Below are 25,776 nucleotides of genomic sequence, written 5' to 3' on the forward strand. Positions count from 1 at the left end.
TGCAGACATTTTCTTTGTAATTTATTTTTTCAGCCTAATCTCTCTCTGCATAAGCCCTTCTATCAATTTGGTATATAAATATTAGAAAACTCTTAAAAAATAAATGTGTATGTTTGTTTAGTAAGTCAGACATATTGATCTTTCATATAGTGGGTGCCCTTCTGGGAAACTTAATTAATGCTTTATCTTCTCTTCAAGACAGGCCCTCTGCCCTTATACATAGTATATAATATTTGCAACAGAAATTTAGAGTTAAGATGTCTGTCCAGACACACCGGACCTCTATGACTTTAATTCACACTCCAAATGTAAGTGACAGTCTAATAATTTCTCAACTTGTTCTACAAGTAGGAGTTCAGTACAGCAGAATTTGCAGTGGGATTGGTGCTTTGGCTGTGTTACCGTCGTATGACACAGATGGTTTTAGCCACTTCCATTTCAATAAACTGTCAGCGTGGAGCTGAGGATCTGAACCCCATAACCTCCTCAGTCAAGTTTAGAGGAAGCGTAAACATCTGTAATGTACTTGAAGTTGAAACCTTTTTCTCACTGGGGGATGCCCAGTAAACTTCTGGGGCACTGTTCCTTCCAGGTGGCCAAATGAACCTTTAACTCCTGTATGCAAGGTAGAATGGCTTCAGCTGGATCTCCTTCTGCCCTCACATGCCAAACGAACCCCAAGAAAGCCTGTAGGGTCTGCTTGGGCTTTGGTGAGGGATTCAGTCCATATTCCTTCAAGCAGAGAAACAAACTGGATTGTGCCTTACGTTTGGGGTGGGTGCTTCAGCTACCACACATGGCAGAGCCAGGGCATGAACCGTTTCTTTGGCCATGCTTTGGAGGGTATTGACAATCGTGCTATCACAGGACTGTTTGCAGAAGCAGATCCAGAAGTCACACTGTAAAAAGATAAAAAAGTGGCTATCTAAAGAAGTTCCCTCTGTCAGGATAGGAAGACCTTGCAGGCTACGCTAAAAAGTCTCCGACATGATGTAGGGGCTTAGCTGCTTGGTTTTTAAGGTAGAGGTACTTCTGTACAAGGCCAGAACCTGCAGCTCTTGGGGAAACCTTATACCATTTATTGAAATATAAATGAAGATTAATCCTCTCCAGGGGTAGGCAAGATAAAAGAATGAGGGTTTTGAGGACTGCAGTAACTCCCTCATGATGTACCTAATTTTCACTTTGAATATCTACCTCAATCATTCTGTACCATATGCAATCACTTATGCTTCTGCTGTATGTATATATAAATAAACTCAAGCTTTAGGGCATAAACCAGCTTTATATAGACAAGGAAAGTTTCCTGATATTAAGCTGCCCATTATAATAAACAGGATTATTAGGTGGAAAAATTTATAATGATTCGCTATGGTGATTCCAGTGCTCCTCCTCTTTAAGATTTATTTTCATAACCCATCCAAGTAACACTTTCCTGCCTACAGAGAACTTTGCAAACCTTGCATTCATTTTCTTTCACATTATTAGGCTTAAAAGTATTTTAGACCCCACACCACCCTGCTATCACATATGAAAAAAAACCCAATTTCTACCTGGAAAATAATTTCTAAACCTCTAATTTTCTTCCTTTGGCTGTTCTACTTGACGAAGAACAATATTCAAAGGGTATGGATATCTCCAGACTATGTTCCCTTTAAACAACTTCCCTTCCCTGGGGAAAGTGAAAATGGATACAAAGGCACTGGGGGGCTGAACTCACATGCAGACACAGTGTTTAAATTCCCTGACAATTTGTTCCTTACAGCTTCTGGCTCTGGGTTACTTCCTCTTCCTCCGGTGGATATTTTCTCCCGTCTGCTGTATTTTACCGAGATACTACATTTCTTTTGTTGTCTTTGTCTCCTTTCCAGTGCCTTACACTCTGAGATCATGTAGTGAAATGCCTCCTTCTGCTGGCACAGGCCTTCACACTAACAATATAGCGCTGGCCCCGGGGTCTGGCAAGGGGAGATGCTGCTGCCAAGTGGGACAAGCCCAGTTGGAGACACCCAAGTCATTCCAGGCCTCCAGCCAAGGGGGTCGGGGACTCGCTTTGTAGTCGAGTTGACGTAGCCACTGGTATGGGGACCAGCAGAGCTCTCTGCCAGGTTTCACAACTGGCGGTGCCTGAATGCTGTTGTAGGAGCCTTGCCGTGAGGGTGGGAATGGGGAAACAGAGGCTGAAAATGGGAGTCGGTCACCCAAGTCTCATGTAGTGATGGACCCAAATTGCATTCAGTGTACACACACTTTCCCCAGTCAGAATCTCTTCTTCGTCGTACATGTGTGCTGAGATTTAGAGTCCGAGCAAATCATTCAAAGCTGTTAAAGTTGGTATATTATAGACTTATGGGAAGATTTTTCTTCCCGGAGCCGCGTAAACTGGGAAAACCTAATATTCACCATCACAAAGCAAACTCTTGCTAAGTTCAGAATATCAAACACACAGGTACGACATTTCCACCCATGACGCTGTACCTGTGCAGCTGTACTTGAGCACAATTAGGCAAAGGAAGGAATCTGATTACTCTGTGTTTGAAATCAATGCTCCTGTTGCTAACGTTCCAGGGAGAATAGCACCGTCTCCCAGGCAGGGCAGAAACTTCACTTTGAACTTCCTGAGTTGACAAGGGCTTAAATCAGAACTGTAACTTTACTTTGATGTCATTTATTGTGGTTTAATACCCCTCTTTATTTATTTTTTTACAACCATGTAAAATATATAAAGAAACTTAATCTGTTAGGGAGGTGTATGAGAATTTACTGAATAGACCTTAATGGTTCCTTTATGCGGCTATAAAACACAGGGAATCTATAAGAGCAGTCTGAATTGGACTAGGAACTTTAAATGTTATATAAATTTATTTGTCATAGTCAAAAGGTTTATTGCTGTAGGTATTTACCTTCCCCATTGTTTAACTAGGTTGTGTATTTCTCAGACATCTATGGTAAAAAATATGTTGTACAAGGAATTAAGGAGAGCTTAAAAGCAGGAATGAATAAGCCAAATCTGCTTTTGGAAATATATTATAAAACCGGAGTAACTTTACTGATATTAATGCATTTACACTACTATCAATCCTGAACACTTGAAGCACAAATATGGCTATGATAGAGTTAATTCCCCCCCAGGTTAATCTGGAATAATTCAGTGAAGCTGATGATAGAATATTTCTTAATTTCCATCCATAGAAATCAAAGAAATCTCTGCCCCTAACCTAAGTAGGTTTTTCCATCTCACCTTTAGAGTATTAGCTATCTAATACCTTCTTGCTGTATATTATAGATAAGCAGCTGAACAGTATTTAGCAAGTGCATATAGCGTCACGGATGGAGTGTTGCTGTAAATCAGAATAGCTCCTCTGAAATCAGAATCTGTTCTGATTCACACTGGCTGTGGGTCTAGCCCATGCACTCACAGCATTTTGCAAAGGTATGCGTCCACTGGCCTCTAACATTTCATGTTCCTCAGGTAGGCAATTTTTGAACGCTTTAATAAAGCGTAGAAGTAGACCACAAAGGCATTTTTTAAATCATGATACATCAAACCAGACAAGGCAAAGCACAGACCTGCTGAAACAGTAGTGTCATTAAATTTGGCCAGATACAACTCTAAGTGAGAAAATTCTGAATTATTTAATAATGCACAAATCATTGGTCAGTTTTAAACTATGTAGAGTCGAAGTCAGGTGCTCCATCTGAAACACAGAATAGCAGAGTTTAAGAAAGATTCTATTTCAGTTTTGTTCATTTTTAATGTTACATGAATTTGCCCATTTTTATTCTTGCAGGCCTTGAATTATTAACACGCTTTCATGGTTTTCCCATATTTCTTTTATTAAAAGGAACAAAGGACAACAGCATTAAGAACACTATTGAAACACACATTGTAAATTTGATGATTTATGCCAGGTATTTTCTTAGTACTGTACCACTGTGACAGTGGAAAGCAGTCTGTGGATACATATATGTATAATAAATGTATGTTCATGCTTATACATGTGTGGGAGGAAGAATACATATGCAGCAGAAATTGTGTGTGTTTTTATTAAGAAAGGTCAGAATGGAAAGAATTAAGAGAGACCCCTGGTAACATCTATCTCTATTTCTTTCAATTTCCTGTTGGATTACCTTAACTATCTTTATGTTTTCTCTTCCATCTCAGTTGGAAAGATAACTTAAGTAATCAGCAGTAAGCCAAGGATGTAGTAAGATTCTGTATGCTTTTCTCTGGGTGCTCTTTTTAATACATTGCCATTATCTGTTATGCAAATAAACAATAAAATTGGAAGAGCAATGTCATTTCAGTACAGTCCTTTGTGTAAGGCAGGGAATCAGTATTTTATCTGTGTAAGTTTGTTGCTTTTGCCTGTGGTGGCCTAAGGCATGCCTCAAATTGCACATGCATTTTCCTGGCAGAGCTATTATTTTGTGTTTGAGAGTATCATCTGTTTAATTAGCAAGCAAGTTACAGAGACGGATGATGCCAGTCAATGAGATTTCTGTGGAGGTGGTAGCTCAGGAGAGGTACAGCTGAGTACTGTACCAAAAAAGTAATCAAATATGCATAGAAAAGTTTCCTTAATTTCAAACAGAAATTTTACTGGAAAAGGTTATTTTATGTCAATGTTCTTATTCCTCTCCTATTTGAAATCCATTATTTGTAATTGTGTCAGTAGACTGATTCACAGGCATTGACATATTTATTTTCTTGTTAGACATGATTGAAACAAAAATATTAAATAAATGGAAAAAGTTGACATCTTGACTTCAGGTTAGACATTTCCAGTTTAATAACATTAGGCATTAATAATGACATTTTGTTAACAGATAACAGATAATGTTTGTACTAGGGACTGTTAGTGTTGCTATTAAGTTTTTAATTGCTGAGAACTAGAATTATTCATGATGTATAATTTACTTAGGTAGAAAATGTAAAGTCCAAGTCTTGCAAAGCTTACATTCTAGGGGCTGTCAATAACTGCATTAAAGTTTAACATAAGTATTCATCTTTGTAAAACTGGCCCCTAAACACAGACAATAGGGGTGAGGCAACATTCATATTATTGTTAGAAATGTTATATCAATGATTTGTTTTTCATCAACTCCTTCCATCTGGCCCATCTTTCTTCTAATTGTTACTTAATTGTATACAAGCAAACAGTTGGTCCATTTTTCTTCATTATTTCATTCTGACACATTTCTATAAATGGGTTTTGTCTTACAAACACAGCAATAGCATAAATTACAAAGATGAAACGTGTCTGAAACAAAAATTAGGAAATTTTATTGTGTAATCTGTCCTTCAGGGGTGGATGCTTTATTAAATGGCAACCAAAGATATTTAAATGAGAACCTAAATCAGGCTATTTATTAAATGCTTAGCAATAAACAAGTTCATAAAGAGCATGAAATGATGACACTTTTAAAATATGTTCATTCAGCCATACCTCCCTAACACAGAAGCGCTCCCATTAGTCAGAATCACTGAATTAACTCTGTGGATACATTTTTTCCCCCTTTTCTTTGCAGAGAGAATGTGCTAATTTCATCAAAGTGCTTAAGGCTTACAATTCAACCCACTTGTACGCTTGCGGAACAGGGGCTTTTCATCCAGTCTGCACCTATATTGAAGTTGGAAGCCATCCTGAGGTAAACTGTCTTAAAACAATATTTTTCTTTTTCCTCTTTTTAATCTTTATTGGTGTTTAGCCATGATCTCTTTCTGCCAAAATGCACTCTCATTAGTTTCTGTGTCTCAGTGAGTGGATCTGGTAAGACTTGCTCCTGACTCAGGTGCTGACGTGCTGATTGATAAATCACAGCAGAATCTGCACTGTTCTCCCCTACACAGCATCTTTTCCCCCAGGGGCTTAAATAAATATGAGTAAGCCATTCTACCTGGTTCATGAGGTTAAAAGCACTGTTTTTTCTTTGGTCAGGACAGATACCAGCTAGGAGAGGGGTAGTGCAGCCTGTGTCTTTATTCTGGGGCCAGCTCTGTCCTTTAGTCTCCTACCAGTCAGACACCGTGGCAGCTTTCTCCCAGCTGGGAATTAAAATAGTGTCACACATTTGTAAATCCCGCTTCTCAAATTTGTCCTAACACACTGACAGTTTTTCATATGTGACTTAGGTTTTGTTTCCTTACTTCTTAGTGAAAAATAAATCACTTTTCCTCTCTCTTTTCCCCCCTTTTTTAACCTGTAGCTTGCTGACTTTTGCTTAGTGTTGCAGAACTTGCAGTAGCTCTTGTACTGTTTTGTCATAATGAAATAGGTCATCATAACAAAATAGATAAGCATGGTCTTCCCTGGTGAAAAACAGTATTACTCACAGAAAGCAATGGGACTATGCTGATTTTCAACACTTTTTCTCTCCAGAAAGGCCAATCTTCTATTGTCCTGATGAGTATGTAATATACATTAGTCCACTTCACTTTGTTTTCAGTTTGGCTTACCTGAGTGTTGCTCGATGGACTGTTTCAGTTTAGCAACCAGACTCTTGATGTGTTTTCAGCAGTCACTAATTTATGGATATGTTTTACTGGTGAATCCATAGCTGTGTTACTTGTAGCTTCTGTGATCGTTGAAGAAGAGCTCTTTCAAGTTACCTTACAGTTTTGCAATTCAGGTTTGCAGATTTCCCTGAAAATAAAGACATCATTGTTAAATGAATGAGGACTCAGTTATTTAAAAATCAGAATTTCTTCTTGTAGAAAAATTAACAGATCTTTTGAGTGTTGAATTTATAGTCTGGCAACCGTTTTTCCCTATAATAATGTCTTTCAATATTTGAAACCTGAGTCTTTAAAACGTTCTAAGCATAAGGTTTTGAAGCGATAAAGGAGCTGCAAAGTAGAAAGGGTTTTTTTTTTCATATTCTTTAATGCTTGATTCCAGAATGCATTCTTGGCAATTAGTGATTGTGTCTTGACCACACACAGTATGTCATTGCTTACTGCATTAAACAGATTCTCTGCTTCCTGAGATCCATTTGGGAATTGGTAGACATATTAATTAACTCTAGTTCCGTAAGATGTGTGTCAATCAATTCTTGGCTATCTGCCAAGTGAATCTATCTGCAGAGAGATAGCTGGTATGAGGTCATTTACTTCTACATTTGGCTGTTTTATGACTGTACCATAAAACTAACACACACTTTATCAAGGATTTATAGAAAGGATGATCAGAGATGAGAGGCCAGATCCAACCTTGGTTTAACATTCCAGATTTTGAAAGTCTTGAGTCAATGATGTGTTTGGCCCTGGAGCTGAAAGAGGATGTTTGTTTTAGCTTCTTTCTAGCAGTCCCTAACTATAAACAAAATCTAAATTGTTCCTGGTTTTGGTCATTTATGCAGTAATTTTGTTAGTCCCCCTGCGCCTGAATCATTCTCATGACCCTTGGTTTCACCTTTGCAAACCAGGGAAGTCAGGAGTATGTTTACCTCAACTGCCTCGGACACTGTTAGCCTTTGATTTCCTTTCATGATTAAGCTATGAGTGAAATCATCTTCACCTGCCCTTCCAGTGGCCCAGGTTTCTGTGTCCTCTGGACAGCTGTGCAGGAGGGTCACTGCCTCCTCGGCCCAGGTCTGCCCACGCAGGGAGAAAGTGGGGCAGGCAGGAGGCAGCATATCACCCCCTCTTCTCAGGCTTTGACAAACCTGACAGTCAGCCTGGGTTCTGTCCCTTGCAAAGGTGAAAATCAGGCGCATAAATACATTTATTAGGTTTGCAATGAAAAATAATCCGGCCTGTCTCTGTCTCTCAGCTAGGGCCTGCTCCTTCCTTTCCCATACGACCTAGCCAGGAATTTCAAATGTGCATCTCCTCCCGGAGCTGGGGAAGAAGAGGGTGCTTGATTGACAGTAGCTATTAGAGACACCACGGATGGGGGGGATACAATATTAACCCCTGCACGCTGCATCTGTGAGAGCCAGATGGTTTACGTTGTCATGTCAGACAGCAGCACTGGATGTGTCAAAGGGCCATTGCTTCTGTATCATGTATAGTTTATACCTTCCTAGCATACTAAAAAAGGTAAAAAGTATAAGCAAAGGCAAGCAGTTGATTTTGAGTTAAAAAATTGCCATCTAAAACATTTCCTGAAGATTCCTTTTCTGCCACAACACTTGTGGAAAATTAACTGACTTCACCATCTGCTTATTTATTTTTCAAGCACTTAGAGAGGTAAATGTGAACTGATTAGGGGAATAGTCAGGGAATGTACCTACTGTCTAATAAGACTGCTTGTTTATGTGAGCTCTGAATATAACCCACCTGCCTGAGTCTGGTGGAGGAGAGGAAATTAGCGTGTGCCAAACTGAAGAGGATGGAGAAGTGAAATTTAAAGAAAAGAGTGGCAAGCGATAGTGAAAACACTGAAAGCAATTGGAGTAGGCTGCAGGAGGCTGCAATACGGTACAATTTTTATGATTAGGGAAAGGAAATAAATTACTTTGTGTGACAGCCATAAAGTAATGGGAATATGAATTGTTATATCTGTTGAATATCTCTTCGATATGAAGCAGCGTATCACAGCCCCATTCCATACTTGAAGAAAACCATTTCTAGTGATGAAACTAGGCAGGTCTAATTGAGTTTGATGAAGTACAGTATCAGAAATAATAATAAAAAGGTAAAAGGATATGAACAGCATGCTGTGCATCTGATTAAAAATGATCTGCACAAATGTATACAGCCTAATATGTTGTGAATTACACTGTAGGCTAAGGAGTAAAGCAGGCTAATCTTCACTTAAATCCATTCCAGATGTGTAAGTGAACAACCACAGTATTTAGAGAGAAGAATAAAGTTGATGTTTGAAGAGACCTTAAGCACGTAAGCCATAAGTAAGCAGGAAAGAACATATTTAGAGAGAACGTAGCATGCGTATACGCAGAAAATACCTGAGGAGAGCCTAATTTAAAGCTTGAGGTCATCCATTGGAGAGGCTATATTTGTACTTTCATTGAATGGGACAAACTGGCTCATATGCAGATGTCTACATTGTGCATGCCTGAGTTTAGCTGAGATGACCCAACACAGACACCTACACCAACTTCAGGGATCCGGGCTTAGGCAACATGTGGCATTCTCTCCACATAACGCAATATAATGCAAGAAACCAATTATCAGACTAAATAAGAAAGTAATTAGTAAAGCTATGTTCTGCTCCCACTGACTTCTGAGGAAACAGGATTGGATGTGTAGGAATGTTGTACTTAACGGTTGCAAAATTACACAAGTCAGATCTGTGCTTGAAAGGAACAAATCCAACTGCAGGGAGACACAGAGGTGCATTAAACCCCCTAAAAATTCACAACAGGATGCAGAATGCACCTGCCAGTGCATGCCTGAGCAGGAGGAAGGAGCCCTGCTCCCTTTCCCCAGGGCTCCCTTTGGGGTAGTTTGTGTGAACCAGCAGGGAACAGTCTTGTGTTGGAAAGAACAGGATTTCCCATTTACTTAACCCTTACATACAAGTGGGGGTATAGAGAATGCCCTATAGAACCTTTTTTTTTAACGCTCAGACAGGCATTACAAGAGCTGTACAAAATTGTTTGCCAGATCCTCAGCAGGAATACATTAGGGTTTCTTCAATGGAGGTAAATCAATAGATGCTGTCTGAAGAACTAACCCGGCTTCTTTTATTGTCTCCTAATTCCAAATTTCTTGTCATTGTCCGACAGATTAAAACTCACTTTTAACTGGATGAATTTAAAAGATCTGGGATCACTTTACTTGCAGGTTATTTCTCATTCTTAATCAATAAAGAAGCTCTAAATTTAGTTCAGATTTATGATGTACATAAAACATTAAGTTATTGCATATGAAGTTATATAACACTACCACCTGTAACATATTTGCTTTTTCCGGACTCTGTGTATTTTAAAAATCTTTGCTTCAACTCATAAAATTTTGCTGAATTATACTTTTGACTTTTTTTATCCCTTCTGTACTTCACATTAGAAGAGGTCTTGAGTGCATTTGCTAAGTAATGGACATCCTGTGCTGATACATTTATGCATCTGTCTTTTTTGCCTGCATATAAGTCTATATATATTATATATATATGTATATAGTGATGGAAAAGCAGTTTTTTTCCAAAAAGAATGACTTTGAAGGAACACATTACTTGAAGGACCAGCACTACTGCTGGTAGAAAAAATATGTTGTGTTTCATTATCTAATGTGAAATTCAGGGTGAAACATTGAGTTCAGTAGTAGCAGATGTGGCATAAATTGGCGTAGCTTCATTGAAGACAGCAGAGTTGTGTCAGTTTACATCAGTTAAGATTCTGACCTGTGGTTTTTAAGTGAAACATTTGAGCAAATGATTTTTAAGTTAAGAATCACCTCAGGCTAATTTTCCTTCCAGCTAATTAATTATACCTTTATATGGGATTTATATGCTTACCAAATATATAGACAAAATATGAAGGAAGAGGATACTGTTAAAGGATTATTCTCATTTGTGATATAACAGTTCTGTGATAGAACTATTATTTGTGACACAGCAGTTCTAAGCATCACTGTAATCACAGAGAAATGCCAATACAGGAAGATCTAGTTTACAGACTATAACAGCCTATTTGAGTTCATAGATGCTTTAACCTTTCAAACCACTAGATATCCACTTGCTACAGTACATGAAAATAAAACTGAAGAACCTGATCCCTAGCTTATAAGTGCCTTCTAGAGCACTTCTTTCAATCACCTGGGTAGTTTTGCCATGGGAAAAAAGAAAATCTCTCTCAGATGTTTAAAGGCTGATATACTTCCCCTTGTTTCATAAAAAGCAGGGTAATGATTTCTGCTATATTGGGAAATCCCAGGTGCTGGGCCTTTTTGCCATACTGATGTTCTTGTCTGTGGAGGATGGCAGGTGACAGGATAGTCAGTGTCAGGCACACATCTGTCCTGGCATCTCATAGGGTCAGTGGCCAACATCACAAAATAAAGAGGCTTGGTTCCTCTGGAGGCTGCTGGGTCTGCAAACCATCACTTCTGCTGCTCCACATGACATCGATTTCCAGTCCCTTAGGCTACCCTGCGTGAAAACTCTTTGCATAAAATCAGGCTTTTCACACTGTCGTAGTTTAACCCCAGCCGGCAACTAATCACCCCACAGCCACTCACTCCCTCCCCTCCGGTGGGATGGGGAAGAGAATCAGAAGAGTAAAAGTGAGAAAACTCCTGGGTTGAGATAAAGACAGCTGAACAGGTAAAGCAAAAGCCATGCACCCAAGCAAAGCAAACCAAGGAATTCATTCGCCACTTCCCATGGGCAGGCAGGTGTTCAGCCATCTCCAGGACAGCAGGGCTCCATCACGCCTAACGGTGACTTGGGAAGACAAACGCCATCGCTCCGAACATCCCCCCTTCCTCCTTCTTCCCCCAGCTTTATACACTGAGCATGACGTCCTATGGTCTGGAATATCCCTTGGGTCAGCTTTGGTGGTATGAGAAGCAGAAAAGCCCTTGGCTCTGGGTAAGCACTGCTTAGGAGTAACAAAAACATCCCTGTGTTATCAACACTGTTTCCAGCACAAATCCAAAACACAGCCCCACACCAGCTACTATGATGAAAATTAACTCTATCCCAGCCAAAACCGATACACACACATGTACAATTTACCTCCCCTTGTTAAAAAGAACAAATCTTGGCATAGCTATAACCTTCCTAGCATTTTGGAAGTATATAGTTTTATATACAGTTCTATATAGAATATAAATCTTATTCCAAGCCATAATTCACTATCAAATTGGTTGCAAAGGAATATGCTATGGGAACTTTCAAATAACCTGAAAACAATATTTACAAGAGGAGTACAGCGAAGGCACAGAGAACATGACAGTCCTTTCTCATAGAACAACCGTAAGCGAGGCAGTTGTTCTGGTAAGGTCCGACAAATATTTCTGTAAGGAAACCAGGATGTGTTGATGGGAGCTCTGCACATTTTTAAGCACCATCATGCACAAGCAGGCCAAGTGCTATGTCCCAAATGGAACCTCTTGTTATGTGGCATTATCTTGTGATAAAGTTACAGAAGTAGAAGGTCACCATAAAAAGGTAACTTGACTCCTATTTAAAAGACTTTTTGAAAAACTCCATAAAGCCCTTTGTAAACAAATATTAATCAGGTTCATGGTTAAATGCTATTATTTATGAAGGCCTGTCTTTGAATACACCACAGATCTCCTTTGACTTTAGCTGTATTTTGAACACTTGGTTTGCTAACAGAGAAGTTAAACCAGGAAAACTCAGATTTTTCAAAACTTCATCCTGTCATCCCCAAGCAAAATATAATTCCAATAAAAATTTGTTTCCAGAGTAGATCCTTTAAAGTAGGACTATTAGGCTTTATGCGATAATTTAGCTGTCAGAATAGTTTAATTTATGAGGTAAAGTTCTCTCAACTGAGTAGCACACATGGCAGCAATGGCTGACATCTTTCCTACCCCTCGCTGTTGGGAAAGTCTATGCAGCACTACAGCTGTTTCATCCTCAGCAAAGTGAGACAATGAAGAGAAAAATTTCGAAAGAGATTTTTTTCCAAGTATCTTATTTTAACAAGATAAGAATCGATTTCCTAATACAAATTCTAAAGCATACTAAACTTTTGCTGTAAACCACACAGTTAAAAGTATAATAATTTAAATTTGCAGCTAGTGTTCATTACCCTGACATATTCAATTAAGAAGAACATGCCTTTATGACAGCTGAATATTTGACAACTTGCTGATCCATTTGATCTTCCATTTACCAACGTAAAGGTATATTTGTAAGAATAGGACTGTTCCAAATCATATGCATGCAAAGGATCTGGCTTAGTATCTTAAAATTCAAATACAGTACAAATATAATTTTTTGGGGGAAAGTATTTAGCAAAGGGCTCATGCTTTAATCATTGACAGGAACTGTGAACATCATAGGTTTTCAGCTGTCATTTAATGCATTCAGTCCTGCCCTTGTATATTTCCTAATTACACCTAAGCAATTTGGAATCTATTTATGTCTAAAGTGACAGAAAGTCAGTAATTATGTTTGAGGTTCACTCTGAGATTTACAAGTTGAACATTTACATGCAGGAAATGAAATCAAGTTTTAAACTATCACAAGTCAAAACAGTGTGGTTGGCTATTTTATTTTTTCACCTTTATTCCTCAGTCTACAGACTTAAATGGTTTAGGCAAAATGGAGGCACAGTTCTTTAGTAAGTCATACAGAGGAGAGGTATAAGATATGATGAGAAGCAGAACAAAGACATGGAATTTACAGCCACAAGGGCCATTTGTTGCACAGCAGAAACCACTAATGAAACTCCTATTATTATTCAAGTCCGATCAGTTCAGCTATTCAGTAACTAACTTTTATTTAGGACTTCATAAATATATCCAAATTGCTATGGCAGACCTCCCAGTTTATTCCTAAGTAAAAAAAAAAAAAAAAAAAAATCAACTCCAGAACCATATTACTTTATACATATGTTTTAAAGAAAATGTAAATGAAAGTCACTCCACAGGTGATGTTCCAGCACTCTACAGTTTGGTTTTAATAGAAAACTTCCCTGAGATGAGAGAGGACTGGTAGGGATATGGTCTGTAGAGAGCATTGGTGTTTCCGTGGATCTGGTCTGATCACTACAGACCTGCAGTGACACAGAAGGAAGCTTGGTAGTAGGAAGATCCTGCATATTCTCCTCCACTGTTGAAAAAAAACAACTCACACAAAGTAACTGTTAACACAGATTTTTTTTTAGATTTTTCTCAGTGCAAAAAGGGGCCGTTGTGAACGATAGTGTCAAATTTGACCCCCCTGCCTCCTAATGAGAGGAATCTATGCACTAGCATGCTTCCACTGAGATAACTGAGAAGACCATTGTTCCCTCACCGTACAGTACATGGCTTTTGCCTTCTGTGGCTGAGAAATGCTAGTTGATTACAGTGGAGAACTGTATACAGTATGCCACAGCTGAATGACTTCCATGAATAAGAAACTAAAGCCAGTCGACATATTCATTAGGTTCAAAGAAATGAGTCTCAGAACTGTGGGAAAACTTTTGTTTACGCTGCTAGAGGGGAGGAAAAAAAAAAAGAGTGAGATAGAAAGAGACCTCCATGGAAGTAAATGCGCAGAGTGGAGGGTGCACACGTGCACATGCAGAACTGTTGAGTGGATTTTCACTTATACCACATGCAATGCCTTGCTTTGTGAGTCCATGTCTTAAAACCATGGGTAACTTTCAATATGCTCAGATAATGAGTGATTCAAGTTAAAGACACTCTTAGGATCTGGGTTTAATTTCTTTTTTTTAAAATGTGGAGTGTTTTTTCCTAGTAGTAGTTGTCTTCAGTGAAGTTCTTTATGACTTATACTGGTGTAACTAAGACTGATGTTCACTCTTCATTTGTACAGTCACAGAAAAAAACATTAATTTCTAGCATTGTTAGAGTGATGACTCAGAGTTTTGTGTCTGCTTTAGGAAAATTAATTTCAGCAATGGCTACCAGAGGAGCTGAAAATACACCCACTGTTTGCATTTGGATGTTCATTATTTCTCCTATCAATTAAAGGATGTTATGATGAATTATTTATTTCCACAATGTAAATATTCCCACTGGCACATGATTACCTTACTTTACCATGAGATGATACAGTTTTCCTAATTCATTACAGACTTAGATTGTACTTTTAAGAGAGATGGCAATCACATTAAGATGTTGATCCAATTTTCTGGGTGGGAATATTATGTTTGTTCATCAACAGAGCCCATAATATTTCTAGTAGCACAGAAGTTCAGCATTTGCCTCTTGTTAGAGTAACAATTGAAAACATTAACCCAACTTCACAGTCATGCAACATATGCAAAATTTCATCCACACACCTCCTGAAACAAAAGACAAGTATGGCTGAATCCTTTGATCTCTCGACCAACATGGGGGAGAAAAAAATAAAATAACAAACCACCATCTGTTGGGAAACCGATGTAATAAAAACAGTGGAAAGCCAGCCTATAGTATAGACTGACTTAATTGAGGAAATGACTTATAAATAGAATTATTTCTTGATTTAGAGGCGCAGGAGGAAGCAAAACTGAAAGAAGGAGTTACTGAGCTCAGATTCGGATAGATCAGCATCAAAGCAACATTATTCATTGTGGAATCCACGTTACAAGGCTCCAGTTGACAGGGGCTGACCTCATGAAGAAGAATCATATTTTAAGTGTGATTTCTGCCTCCGAAGGAAGTGACTGTATTGTGTTTGTAGTTCAGTACAAACATCTTGTCAAATAGTCTTTAAACAACCAAGGCCACGACGCAGCAGGTTTTAGCTGTGGGTGATGTTCCACATACAGGCCATAGGGCTGTGAAACGCAGAACAGCAAACTAACCAGTTATATTAAATATTCAGACATGAGGACCTAACCAAGAGCCTACTGATGTTAACTAACTCCACTGGTCTAAAATTTGCCTAAAATTTGATGAGAGCTGATGTGCTGTGAAGTGTCTTTCAGGCCTGATTTTTAAAAGTTGTAGGATATATTTAACTCTCGGAAGTTACATGCGAGTCTGAAAACACTACCTATGTCCATGCTTTCAGACCAGTCTAATATGTAAAGTTTCTGCATGTTCACGTTGTTTAAGCTTAGTGGTACCTCAGCACAGTGACTGGCCAGCGGTTAGTCCCACAAGGGGCCCAGAGAGGCTGTGTATGGCCACGGCGCCAGCTGCTCAGCAGTGATGGAGAGATTCATGCCTGAGCTTCTCCTCAAAACCTCCTCCTGATGTTGCTTCTGGCTGGAAGTCTCACTCATTCCGAATTCCCAGAAAAGGGGCATTTCCCCAAAGGAAAGATGAGAAGACTTATGGGTTTAAAAGCAATCTTTCAAACAGATTCAGGAAAGAAAAAAGTAACTTTCCACAATGGGAGGCCTCCTTGGTGTGCTTCCAAGCTCCTTATACATCTCTTTATTTCATCAACAGATGCATTTGGCGTGACAAAACTGGCTTCTCCACAGTGATTAAATCTTATTTCTCCTTTGATAAAAAGCAGAGTAACTGCAGGTGAAGCTACTATTTCTGTGAGTAAACAGCAGTACATAGGTATTTCCAGCAGTTGCCTGGTGGAACAGGAAATAATTGTTCTTCTCCTGCTATCTTGACCATCCCCATTTTTATGTACAGACTCATATTTATGTGAAAAAGCTTCCAAATACTTTCCAGATGCCTCCTTGCCTTTACAAGATTTTGAAACTGAGTTTCTTCTCTGCTCTGTGTTATACAAAGAGTGTCTCAAATTTGTTGCTAAGTTCATAAATCATAAAATTCCACTATTCCTTAGCTCAGTAATAATGCTAAATATTGATGCTTTGATTAGCAATTAGTACTTTGCTTCTTAAGGAGAGAATTTGCTGAACCTTGTAAGAAAGCAAATGAGAATTAATCCCATATATGCCATACACACAGAGAAGATGGCTCCAAGAGGAATGATCTCTGCAAAACAAGAGCAGATACAGTTTAACCATTACGTCACTTTCTAACTTTGCTAAATACCTTTACAAAGGATAAAGAAAATGTTTTTTATCAGTATACAACCTTTCATCTTTTTGCATCACATGTTTTGCTGGCGTAAGATGACACAGATAGATTAACAATCAGGTATTTCAAGATCTTAAAAGTCTTACAGGAGAGAAAATCCTTCATCCTTCTTTAAACAATACCTTTCTGTGAATAGAGACCCAGTACATTGGTCAGCTTGACTGCTTCAATAGTACCTGTCTGCAGGAAGAAAATCCAGTTTTAAGAATTTAGACAGATTGGATTTTGTGCACGGAAGGAACATGGGACTGTGCATAAAATCATCTAAAAATAACAGACGTGAAAGCAGTGCAGAGGCATAAATAATTATCTTCATTATACATTAGTCCATATATCTTTTGCTATGAACAGTTAATCAATTTACTGCTGAAAGACTGTGGGAGATTAAGAATAGTACTGAAACAGGCAGTGTTTTAAATATTTGTGGTTGTCCCATATGCCTACTGCTTGTGTGATGCTGGAAATCAGACTAAGTGATCACAGCAACTCTTTCTGTCCTCAAAATCTAAGAAGAAAACCACTTAAAGTCAGTTGTGAAAAAAAATTATTTACTCTTCCATTCATTCTCAGTTCTAGCTTACATAGTTTGTAACAACTTGCTTTCTGTTTGTGGCACTCAGTAAGTCTATTTGGAAATGTGCTGGTTTCTTTTTGAGCTCCTGAGTATAAACCATACAGAATCTCTGTATCATCCCTCAAATACCATTCCTGTGAGGAAAATGTACTGTGCCCTTCTGTTCCTTCCTTCACCTCTCCCTCGTTTATGTAAGACAAATAATTTAGTGACTATGACCTGACTCAGATGAAATACATGCCTCTGACTTGTTCATGCCTCTGTGGACTTTGAGTAAATTAGTTATTTCCGAAGTAACTAATTTCATTGGAAAAGGGTGAGTAACTTTCCACCATTACTTGGGAGCTAAAGAAAAGACGAGCTAATACCTGGGTTGTTTTTTTTTCTTTCTCTTCAGCTTCTGTATTATTTGCTGTAGACAAATCACATATGGTTATTTTTATTTATTCCCAGAAGGAAACTTTGTTTTTTAAAATGTGGTTTTTCTTTAGCTCAGTGAGTCAGAAAAGAATGTGAGAAACACATTGTATGAAAAACCAGTCACCACTGGAAAACTTAGATAAAAAGAGGTATTGTGCAGAATGAATTAATGTGTCATGATGAATTCATGTCTATTAGAATTGGCAGTGACTTGCTATGTCATCTAATCTATTCTAATTTGTGTACATCTGCAGTCATCTACAAGTCTGGACTGTCTTCTCACCTGTAGTGATATAAATCACAACTAGTGATTCTTGCAGTACAGCACTGATTTGCATTTTAATTCTTCCATTTTCAAATATTGCACAGCTAATCATAATTATACACATTGTCCAGTCCTAAGCAACTTTTTTCATATTTAGTGTATGTATCAAACAGTTCCAGAAGAGCTGTCATGTAACTTTTCTATTGTATGATTTCATATATTTTAGTTAAGAAATGCTACATGATTTATGAAAATCTATGGATTCCTCTGAGTTGCAACATGGTCACACTCAGGGAAATATGTTAATAAACGTTTGCAAGTACATAATCAGATGAGAACACAATACTTTCCATTAATGAAATATGATCCATAATGAATCTTGCATGGGAGTGCTAATAACTACCTTTAGGTTAAAGTGCTCAGATGTCACAGTATAACAATATCTGTCTTAGATGTGTATCATTACAGCAAAGTAATTAAAGGTTACTTAGCTGTTAAATGGTTACCTTGGAGGAATCCTTCAGTAATGTGGTTTCAAACATGCCTTCACAATGAAATTAATTAAGGAAATTAAATATCAGCCTTGTAGTAATCTATTATATGTGCAGAATATCTGGCATGTAAATGTATAATAAGATTGGTGGCATAAAGCTGAAGACTTGAAGATATGCCCATTTGTTTTTAAACATAAAACAATCCTGGTTGTTCTTATATGTAAAATACTGCTTATGCTATTGGGTTAAAAAGAACAGTGACAACATTGCAGAAGAGAAATGGAACGTCAAAATTATCATGGTCACGTTCCATGTGCTGCGTGAGTGCAAAGCTCAAGTAGCACCCCTCAGGATGAGAGAAGTATTAAAATTTACTTGATCCTTTTCACACCTCTGCACTACGTGGAGTTAAAAGCCTGGTAACGAGCGACTAGAGTTTTGCTAACAGCTCAGTCTGACTCATCAGGAGGATGCTTTCAGGGGTTACTAGCTTGCTGCCTTCTGTGTTTAATAGATACCACACCAGGAAAGTTGAGCAAGCAGCTTGATCTGGATATAAACATTTCTCATCACCTGTTCAAGTGGGAATATGACATGGGCAACACCAGTGACAGAGTGGAGCACTACAGAAATGAGAGAAAGTTATTTTTTCCCCATAATTTTCATGCTGGATTGAAATCTCATTTCATAGATTTTGACTTAAAAAATAATTTCCTAGCATTATGCAAACTGGCAGTGACAAATACACAGTATATTCTGTTTTTTTCTTTGTTTAAAGAGAAACAATCCACTAGATAAATAGATCATTAATCTGAGACCTTTTCATATGTAAGCAAGAAGATGTAAAGTTCCCATCTCTGCTGTCCTCCTGAAACATTGGCCTTGCTCCAGGCTATGAAATTATTCACATACCTTACGTTTACCCTTATTTAAATGTTTTGCCTGATCATGTCTTTTGACAAAACAGGAAAAAAAAAAAAGAAAAAAAAAATCTGCCTCATGCTGCAGAAATCTTTGCTCACAACACAGCTAGGAAAGTATTGGCAGAAGAAAAGGAAAGATGAAGAATTCATGATAGAAATCTGCCTTTTTCATGCTATGATATGTGTTTTTATGCCAGTGAGATAATTAGTAGTGGTGGCACCATCTTATCAGTGATATGCAAAGCTGCTGCACATTTTGGTTGAGGATGACACCAATGTTATGGGTTCTTCTCCAGTCCTCAGGCTTCTGCCGAGGCCAAGTGGTTCAGCCTTAATTGGTTTTGCTCTCTGCAATCCAGATTTCTTGAAAGATGAAGCTTCAGTCATTGTCATGTGAAAATGATCCCATGTCTCCGGGCCAAAAAAAATCCGCAGACAAGCTAAATAGCAATGATGGAACTATCTGTCCACTGAATAATCTTTAGATGCCCTTCAAAGACCCTCTACACACATAGTGGCCAAGCCTACACAAAGTTATTAAATGTAAGTGTAAAAAAAAAAGGAAAAAGTCTTAAATACTGGGATTCTCAAAGAATTGGTCAGTTTTCTGTGCTGTGGCTTCTCAGATAATACAGACTTTTACTTCTTGGGCACAGTAAAAGCGTATCTACTGATTGACTCAGCCTGATTCCAGACCTGGAAACAGCTTTTAAAGGGGGATTAGGAAAAAAACAGTCTAAGGGAGGAAGACTATCTTCCAATGTGTTCTTTTGCCCTGAAGTATGATTTTATTTTTTTTAATTATGAACCAGTAAATGTGTAATCAGAAAACAAATGGCATTGATTAGTTTTTCAAAGCAGTAACTCTCTAATCATTTCATCCTATACTTCCAGGTAGTTTGAAGCATGGAACCAACACGAAACCTGAAAGCATTTTGCCATTTCTACAAATCAACATTACTCTCTGTAGCTAACATTTGTTTACAAGCTTGCAAAGGGTTTCATAAGGGATATGAGTGCACCTACAATACAAACCATGTGTCAAACAGCAGAAAACTCCAGAGCAATAGTGCTGTTGTTTTTTCCCTTTACTTGATCCAAGTTTCATTTTCTGTTTGGCTACGCATCAGTGGTCATGAAGGTGGTATATCAACAATAGTCATGGTGGCATATTGAATTTAATTATAGCTGGTTGAGGCGCTTAACTTAATTTACGTTTTCTGAATAACAATTTATTTTATTCTGTTTTAACAAACCTTTCTGTTTATGCTTTTCATCATCTTTTGTTATAAGAAACAGGGATCTGGTTTCATTACTCAAGTGTGGGAGTAATGAAAGCGTAAGTCTTCATCAGCCTACTGCTGCTATACCTAGGTCTTTTCCTGGAATACTTACTGAAGAACAAATCCCTTGAAGTCAGTAGAGTTTAGTCCAGATCACAAATTTTGATTCCTAAGTAAAAAGCTGTGAAACTCATACCGAATTTAGGACATGGAAAGATTGGTCATCGTTTAACATGGAATAAGGCCACAAAGATTCTTCCAACAAGCATAATATAGTAATAAATGATTCAGACACGAGTACAAGGTTTATGTATTCTCTCAAAGATTGGTGGGGATAAACAGAACAGTAATGGGGAAAGCTGACTTTGTTTAACCTCAGTCAAGAAAGGGAGCCACAAAAGGAAAGTTTGGACAAGACAGTGGAAGTTTTGATCATGGAAGAGCTCTCTGCATGACTCAAGCATTGTCCATAAGCAAAGTTGTGAATGTCTCACTAAGTTAATGCAAATCCCTGCACAGGCATTCTCATTCCAGTTAAAGTGGTATTTCAGGTCTGGTTTTAGCTGCCTGAAAGTAGCTGAAAATAAGCTGCTCTTAAACTGAGCTCACTGTGTTGACACGGAGTGCATGTGTTTACTGGAATCTCATTACATTCAAACATAGCAATACAAGTCCGCAGATTAGTGCTTGCACTGAAAAGGCTGTTTAGCCTTTCAAAGGAATTTGCAGGAAAGCAAGCTGGAATACAAGCCTTTTCTGCTTGTCATTTGTAGGTTTGTGAATTTGGCTTTTATTTCTTTGTGCAAATGTGTTTTCATGCAGACGCTGAAAATCCATGACCCTCTGTAAAAAGGATTACCTTGAAGGGAGATAGTAAGACTACAGTGTAAAGGATGGTTAAAGAAATGCTAAATCTCTCTGTACAAAGATTATAGCACAATAAATTTTTTAACTCAAGGTACTTTCCTGACATTATAAAAACAGTCACATATCAGAACCACAAAATAGAAGTTTTAAAGAGAGGGCTAAAAGAAAATAAAGGAAAATGTCTGTTATTTTTTGTAGAAGGATGATATAGAATCCCTTAAAAAATGTGATTTATTTTAGCTGACATTGCAGCAAGTAGTTTAGATAACACTTAATGACTTAGATATTATTTTTACAATCAGTATATTTCATGGGGTATTAAAGATAATAAATAAGGAAATAATTTAAAACAGATAATAGAAGACAGTAAGAAAAGCTGGAGACTTCAGTTACTTCCAAAAAGCCTGACATCTTACTCATATGAAGCAATGACTTACTCTCATGAGCCACATTAGCCATTTGAGTAAGAGGAATCAAATCCTGGTCCAAAATCTTTCCTGTGGTGGAAAAAATAAAAAAACCAGAGGTGGTTTTTTCCAACTTACATCTACAGCATCTTTCTTAGTTGTTTTTCTAGATATTATGCAGTATGGTCAGAAGCAAATCCAGACTTAACCCTTCTAAAACTTCCCAAAAAGATAAAAGTAATATCTTTTGGGGTTAACTAGGATTTCAATTACTGCAAGAGTTAAACTGGAGCAAAAACCTTTTTTTCATTGGTGGCTTTCTAGTTTTCACTGGTCTTGAGTCAGGAAAATACCACACTTGCAATAGCTTTTAAGGATCTAAGATTACATAAGATACTTAAGATACCAGAAAAACAATTTTAATCTACTCCTGAAATTTATACCTGAATTTGAATTTTCATATTTATATACCTAACTAGTGGAATGTAAATTACACATCAAAAGCATCATATTCATGGGTGCTTATCTGACTTAGTAAGTTCAGTCTCATCTTCAATGGGGTGCTTAAGAATCTAAGTGCCATTAAAAGTAATTTTAAGTTTCTTTGAGGAAAATAAAGATAGAAGGATGTATAAAAACAATAAAAAGCCAAAGTTTTAAAGACAACATGTCTCCTCAATCTTTCCTGAGGCCTTGAATGGAAAAAAAAATTGACAGGAAATTGAATATTGTACCTCAGAATAAACATTTAAACTCTTCATAATAATAATAAGATGTAATAATTTCTAATGGACTTCAATCTTTTCAAGTGCTTCTAAGACTTTCTAAGAAATGCCTATTTCAAATGAGCATACCTTATTTCAAGATTTCTAATGTTGGTCAAATTTTATGTACTACAGGCCAAATTAATTACTGACAAGATTGGTGTCTATTAACATCTTAGTATAAGTGGGGTTTTATTCTCATTTTCCAAACTATGTTCTAGAAAAATGACTTTTTTTCATCTTCTACCTGAAAAAAGCCCCCAAAATGCGTATATGTGTCTGTAGTCAAATAACCACAATGAGTATTTCAAACTTCCCTACCTGCTTTTTTCTCTTTTGGCACTACTACTTCTAAATCACTGGACTCCTCCAGACTAACAAGACCGAAGTAAAATTTGAAAAAAAGGGTATGAGAAACTGCAACAACATTCACCCAAAAGCTTCCTAAAGAGTAGAAGCAATGTTATAGTAGAAGCCAGTATGTTAAGCAGGGAAATAAAGGTTGGATATGAAGGTTAGTGACTGCTGTGAGGAGGATTTTAAATGTACTAGCCATCTGAGAAGGGGTGAGATGAGGGGAGCTATAAAAATAAGCATGAATAACTACCACTATCATTACATAGATGAAGGAATGAAACTTAATGCTGAATTTAGTTGCAATAGCTAAATTTTCAAATTATTTAATTAAAAAGAGATTGCAATATTTTTTTCAAGAGATTTCAGTGATTTGGGACAAAGGGAAAGAATATGGGAGCTGCATATTTGTTTTTAAAGTTGCTTTTAAAGCCAAATCTCTGTTGCACTGTGATCACTGGTTACTTTTTGATTCCTGTAGAGCTGGGATTAGGCTTTATGTGCCAATCTGTCAAATCTGAGCGTTAGTTACCTATGCATTTAAGTGCACACTTATGAAAAGCAGTCTGAGAACCTCATTCAGAAGGAACTTAAGCAAATTATTTCATTGTTTTCAGGGAGATTGCTCATGTATGTCAAGTAAAACCAAATCTGAAGTCTTTCTGCATTGAGATGCTTCAAAAGGACAAACTGGTTTTCAGTTTCATAGGTTCTCCACAGGCAGCACCGTAGACAGGACACTCTGAAGGGGAAAGGGAGAGAGATCTGGGGTTTCTTATAGTGCCAGGGAACACTGGGTCATGAAATGGAGGAAAAAAGACAGTGAGAAAGATGAATAGATGGCAACAGGGAAGTATGCTCGAGGACCTGAGACTTTCAGTATTTTACTCTTTCCTGGTATTAGATAATTTACTCCCTCCAGACTTAAATTACAGCCTAATTTCAGAGGGTAGAAGTTATTTTACCTGATTTAAATCACCTGAAACATAGTCAGTTGTTACAGTTATCCAGCCTTATCCTTGGTGAATGGAGAGAATTATGCATCTTCAGAAATAGTGCTTATCTTTCACATCTGTCATAGTATCTGGGATGTTCATGACCATGAAATAAAAATAATAAAATGAGGCAGTCACTCAGAAGCAATACAGTTCAGAAAAGTTCCTGGATATTGATTTGCATTTCTCTGAACTAGAAAGAATAAAATTATCCAAATTGAAACCAAGAAGGGAACTCAGGAAGCAGTATGAAATTTCAGATACAATTCAATTGTGCAAGATTTGAGGCAAATTATTATCCAGCTTGAAACAACCCACACCAGCCCTCAGAAAAAACATGAACTTAGGTATGCTGTTAAACTTAGATTTTAATGTTCAGACTCTTGACATGTAAGTCTACTAGAAGCATTTGGTGTTCTTCCTTAGACATTGTCATCTAAGACAGTAGATTAAATCCCCATACTGAAAATTATATAAATGGCTAAAAACTAATGTGATGGCAAGGCAGAAGTTGTAGAAAGGTAGAAATGCAGCAGAAAAAACACAAACAAACAAAAAAAGTATCTGGACATTGTAAGGCAGAGCAAGTCTGGTCTATTTTACATCCTGTTATTGTCACTTCATTTTCTTGTTTGCAGCTTACACTCACTAATTTTCTACCAGGAATCTTCTACTGCCCTTTAGCTGCTCTGTGTAGGCACGTATCCTCATCATGGTACAATTGTAATAAATGAGTTTTTAACTTCTTATATTAGTTAAGAAGATTAATGGTGCAGAATTTAAAACCTGTGACCAAAATTTGATGAAACGACTTAAAATGAATGACATTTAAGATAGAAAGAGGCTTCTGAATACCAAGAGACAAAATCCAGACAGCAGGAAAATAAGGTTAAACCATTCTAGCTGAAGCCATTTCACAAAAAGAAGAGGAAATGTATGACATATGGTATCAAGTGAGGCACTTGAAGTTGAGTCTAAAAATGTTCAAAAAGACAGCTGTAAGTTTGCATGATTAAAAAGGGAAAGGAAGGATATTACGATACATCAAGAAACAAGGAAGAGTTATGAAACCAGAGGTGGACTTATTGGATGTTTGTTTGCTTTTCTTATCCAGTGGTTTCTAATGTTTTTATTCAATTTATCTTCAAATCCAACCTCCACCTCTATCTTCCGTTCTGTTTCTCCCAGTGACATCAGTGCTGGCTATTAACACAAAAACTGGGTGGATCTTTGAACCTTGAAACCAAATCAAAGAACAATTTAGGGAAAGAGATAATTACATAACAGCTCTTCTTCCCTCCAATATGTTTAAACAGATTAGATTATTTTAATAAGTGTTGGATGTAATGGGAACATTTTAGAATAATATTGTCACGTGAATCTCTACTGACTGTATATGAATCATAAAAGTCACTTAAAAAAACCCCAACTTATCTCTCCCTATGAAATTTTGTGGTTTGCATTACCTGATCTTTATTCTAAGTTAAATGACCTATTTCTTTTTAATTTTTGTTTTTATGATTGTTTAGCTAATTAATATTAAATTGCTTTAGAGCTGGAAATCTGTAAGAGGGATTTTTTGCTTCCAAGGCTAATTCTTGTAAAACTCAAGTGAATAAAAACCAAGTGGCTATTTGCATATGGCAATTCGTCTGTGCATTGGGAATCCAACAGAGATATTCCTTGGGAATCACAGGGAGACTAAAGGCTAACTGGACACAAAGGCTGATGCACTCTTCCCATCACAAGTGATCCTTAACAATTTTACTTGGCACGTTGTGCATAGCTTTGCATGTGCTGAGTAAGCTCAGTTGCCTTTAG

The 25,776-nt window shown here is 37.5% G+C and overlaps 1 protein-coding gene across 5 annotated transcripts in view; it reads left to right on the forward strand.

Annotated features, from left to right (window-relative positions):
- SEMA3A (semaphorin 3A) overlaps window positions 1-25,776 on the forward strand; it is a 332,422-nt gene that overhangs the window by 225,617 nt on the left and 81,029 nt on the right. For all 5 annotated transcript variants that reach the window (XM_069801685.1, XM_069801683.1, XM_069801681.1 and 2 more), the window contains one exon: window positions 5,533-5,652. In XM_069801685.1, the coding sequence (XP_069657786.1) occupies window positions 5,533-5,652 (120 nt within the window). The remainder of the gene's footprint in view (window positions 1-5,532; window positions 5,653-25,776) is intronic.

Source organism: Haliaeetus albicilla, chromosome 14 (genome assembly GCF_947461875.1).
Source record: "Haliaeetus albicilla chromosome 14, bHalAlb1.1, whole genome shotgun sequence".
In the NCBI taxonomy this organism is placed as follows: Eukaryota; Metazoa; Chordata; class Aves; order Accipitriformes; family Accipitridae; genus Haliaeetus; species Haliaeetus albicilla.